This window comes from Carlito syrichta, unplaced genomic scaffold, assembly GCF_000164805.1.
Source record: "Carlito syrichta isolate Samal-C Ts95f unplaced genomic scaffold, Tarsius_syrichta-2.0.1 Scaffold309195, whole genome shotgun sequence".
Lineage (NCBI taxonomy): Eukaryota > Metazoa > Chordata > Mammalia > Primates > Tarsiidae > Carlito > Carlito syrichta.
In genome coordinates this window covers 589185-592620 of record NW_007253291.1, presented here as the reverse complement: position 1 = coordinate 592620, position 3436 = coordinate 589185, and the positions used below count along the sequence as shown (strand labels likewise).

General features: G+C 45.4%; 1 protein-coding gene across 1 annotated transcript in view; it reads left to right on the top strand.

The window, feature by feature from the left end:
- The first annotated feature begins 1986 nt into the window (after positions 1–1986).
- Positions 1987–3436, top strand: part of TOMM34 (translocase of outer mitochondrial membrane 34) — a 17572-nt gene continuing 16122 nt past the window's right edge. Inside the window, exon 1 of the mRNA XM_008066913.1 lies at positions 1987–2235. Coding sequence (XP_008065104.1) covers positions 2109–2235 — 127 coding nt within the window. The 5' untranslated portion in view covers positions 1987–2108. The remainder of the gene's footprint in view (positions 2236–3436) is intronic.

Below are 3436 nucleotides of genomic sequence, written 5' to 3'. Positions count from 1 at the left end.
TTTTTTTTTTTTTTTTTTTTTGTCAAAGTCTCACTTTGTTGCCTAGGCTGTAGTGCAGTGGTACTTTCACTGCCACCGCAGCCTTGACCTGTTGGGCACAGGAGATCCCTCTGCCTCAGTCTTCCAAGTAGCTAGAACCACAAGCATTTGCCACTATGCCTGACTCATTTAAAAAAAAATTTTTTTTTTAATTTATTGTAGAGATGAGGTCTGGCCTAGTTGCCCAGGCTGGTCCAAAACCCCTGGGCTCTAGTAATCCTCTCATCTCTGCCTCCTAAAGTGCTGGGATTACAGGCGTGAGCCACCATGCCAGGTCAGAGAATGATATTTTTATAATTGACTTAGAGCAATTCTGAATCATTGTCTCAGCCTGGGAGAATCTAGGCAAAAATCAGACTTCAGGAAGCAAAGATGGAAGCCATTGAGTAGCCAACCAACAGTATGTGCCTCACCTGGTTTCCTGCCACAATCAGTGTTCATTCTTTCCTCTTGTGTGGGGCCCAGGGTGGGTGGGGGAAGGATTCAGATGGAACAGACACCTAACCCTCAGAAAGCTTATAGTCTAGTAGGATTAAGGGTTTACACAGATAATTATAACCGTAAATTCCAAGTCTCTTGTCAATAATATAAAGTACATGCTGGGTTCCAGACCCTATTTTGTCTTGGAGAGGCAAAGATAAAGATGACCTGTCATTATAAACCCCACAGTGTTTGAGAAAAACTATAAAATGACAATAACAGTGATAAATGCTAAATTAGGGATAAATCTAGGGACCAACAGGGAACTGAGGAGTGACATGGTGAAGGGTGATGTGGAATCAGAAAAGGCCTTTTGAGATGTTTGAGTTGAATATTACACGTTGATTCAGGAGAAGGCAGGATAAAGGGTTTTAGAAAAGAATTCCAGAAGAGGGTAACATAAGCAAAGGCTAGGAGGCAAAAGAAAGGTTATGTGTGTGTGTGTTAGGTAGCAATGAAAAGTTTTTTGGATTTTTTAAAATGGATATTAATGGGACAGAATGGCATCAGATGAGGCTGGAGATAAACTGAAGTCACCCTCCATGAAAGATCTACTTCCACTGTGAAAGTTGATCTTACAAATTGGGTCATTCTTGTCATACCCAACTAAAACAGTTGAGAAGTGGGAGGTGGGGAAGGGAGCACTCAGGGCAGGTAACATTGCTCCAAAGCCTAATCCTCTGCAAGTCTGGCTGCGAAAACTGCCGGCTGTAACCTAAAACCAATTTTATCCAATAGCTACTTAAACAACCTGCTGCAACTCTGGGAATAGTTTTACTCACTAATCAGAGCTTGCCACTAGCTCCCCAAAACTTTACTAATGCAAATAAACTTTCTTAATGAACTGTATGTATCATTTCTTTTTTAAAAACCTCCAACCTTTCCTTTGTTCCTCAAACGTTCTGAAGATCACCTAGTCTGTGTATACGCCAGGAATTGCAATTTTTGACTCACAAATAAAACATTTAAAATTTAGAGTCGTCTCTATATTTTATTTGACTTCGACACCATCAATCTATCTGTGTATTTATTTATGAAATCGATATCCATTAAGTACCAGGTGCCAGGTACTTTCTAGCTTCAGAGCTTTGCGCTTGCTTTTCCTCTGTCTGGAGCAGCATTCCCTAGATCCTCTCAGATCTCAGCTCAATTATCCCACGCTCAGAAAGGTCTCCCCTCGCCCTTTATCTAAAATAGCCCCCACGTGGTCCACTTTCTGTTGTATTATTCTGTCGTCCTTACAGCCCTAATCAGATGAAATTAGTCTTTACTTGCTCATGAGTTAACTGTCTGTGAGGCCGCACTAGGACGTAATTTCCATGAGACCGGGTACTGGAGCTCGCTTCCAGGGACATCTAACAAGTTTCAGCACCCCAGGGTGCCCAGCGCAGCCGCAACCAACCGGCGCACCAGCGGAACAGAGGTTCCGAACTGAGCATGCGCAGAGGACAGAGCGCGAAGGGCCTCCAGTTCGCGCAGGCCCCGCCCCCCCGCGGCCGGGTACTTGCAGGCAGCGCCTCCGCGGTAACGCTACACCGCACTACTCCCGGGGAAGCAGGCGCCCCCCCACTTGCCGGCCCGGCCCCGGGATGGCCCCCAAACTCCCAGACTCTGTGGAGGATCTCCGCGCCGCCGGCAATCAGAGCTTCCGCAACGGCCAGTATGCTGAGGCCTCCGCACTCTACGGCCGCGCGCTGCGGATGCTGCAGGCACAAGGTAGACCCCGGACCCCACTTCTCCGGGCCTGCTTCTTCCAGCTCCCCACCAACACCTCCCAGGCTTTGCGACATCCCTGGTTTCCTGGGGCTTCCTGTCCCCGCGGTCGACGTCCCATCAGGCCCTCCCATCACCCTTCCCGCCCCTCCCGAGTCTCCTGACTTAGGCATCCTACCAGAAACTTCCTTGGCCCTTTCGTACCACCTGCTTTTTAACTGCCCTGTTGGCTCCCATCCTGTTATTCAGGCCTCATTCTGATCTCTGGGGATGTAACTCAACCCTCCTTCCTCTTAGCTATTCATTTTCCAGTTAAATTAACGTGTGTTGAGCACCTATTATATACTGCCTTTTTACAAGACACAGAAGGTCCATACTTTCTAGTATATTCTTCTCGGAGTGGGGGCGTGGATCTTAAACTGGTAAATAAGTAAACAAGACCTGTGAGAAGACATGGTGATGTGATAGTTGACTGGGGTACTCCTTTAGACTGAGAGTAGGGACCACTTCTCTGAAGAAATGGTAATTTGAGGCGATGTCTGAACAAGAAGAAGCCAGGTGCAAAAGCTTTGGGTGCTAAGCATTTCAGGTGGAGGAAACTGCAGTTAGAAACTGCAGAATAAGCATGGTGCACTTCAGGAGTCAAAGCATGGTGAGCCAGTACAGAAAATAAGTACCAAACCTAAGACAGGATGTCAGTTAGATAGGCAGACCCTTATTGTGTAGGTGGTTTTAAACCTAACTAGGTGTTTGGATTTTATGTCCTGGTGGGAAGCTACTGGAGAGCTTGGAACAGACAAGTAGCATATTCTTATGAGTGTTCCCAGCCTCCAGCTCACTTCAACCTACCACAGACCTTTTCCTAAAAGTCTGTTCTCCAAAGTGTTTTATTCAGGAGTCCCCATTGATTAAGAGGAGTCTTGGTTCCCAATTTCTATAAGTCATTTGTTTAGTACCTATTTCCTTTTGCCTTCCTTCTGTTTTTTATTTTCTTGACTAGCATTTGTTGAGTGCTTTACTGTGTGCTAGACGTTATTTCCTTTTATCTTCATTATGACCCTATGATAAGGCACTTAGAGGTGAGAGTCCAGAAGAGTTATATTGCCTACTGCAGAGTTACACAGTGAAGACATGTCAGAACCAAGATTTGAATATAGATCTGCTTAATGGCTAAGTCTAAATTTTTTTTTCTTTTTTTTTTTTT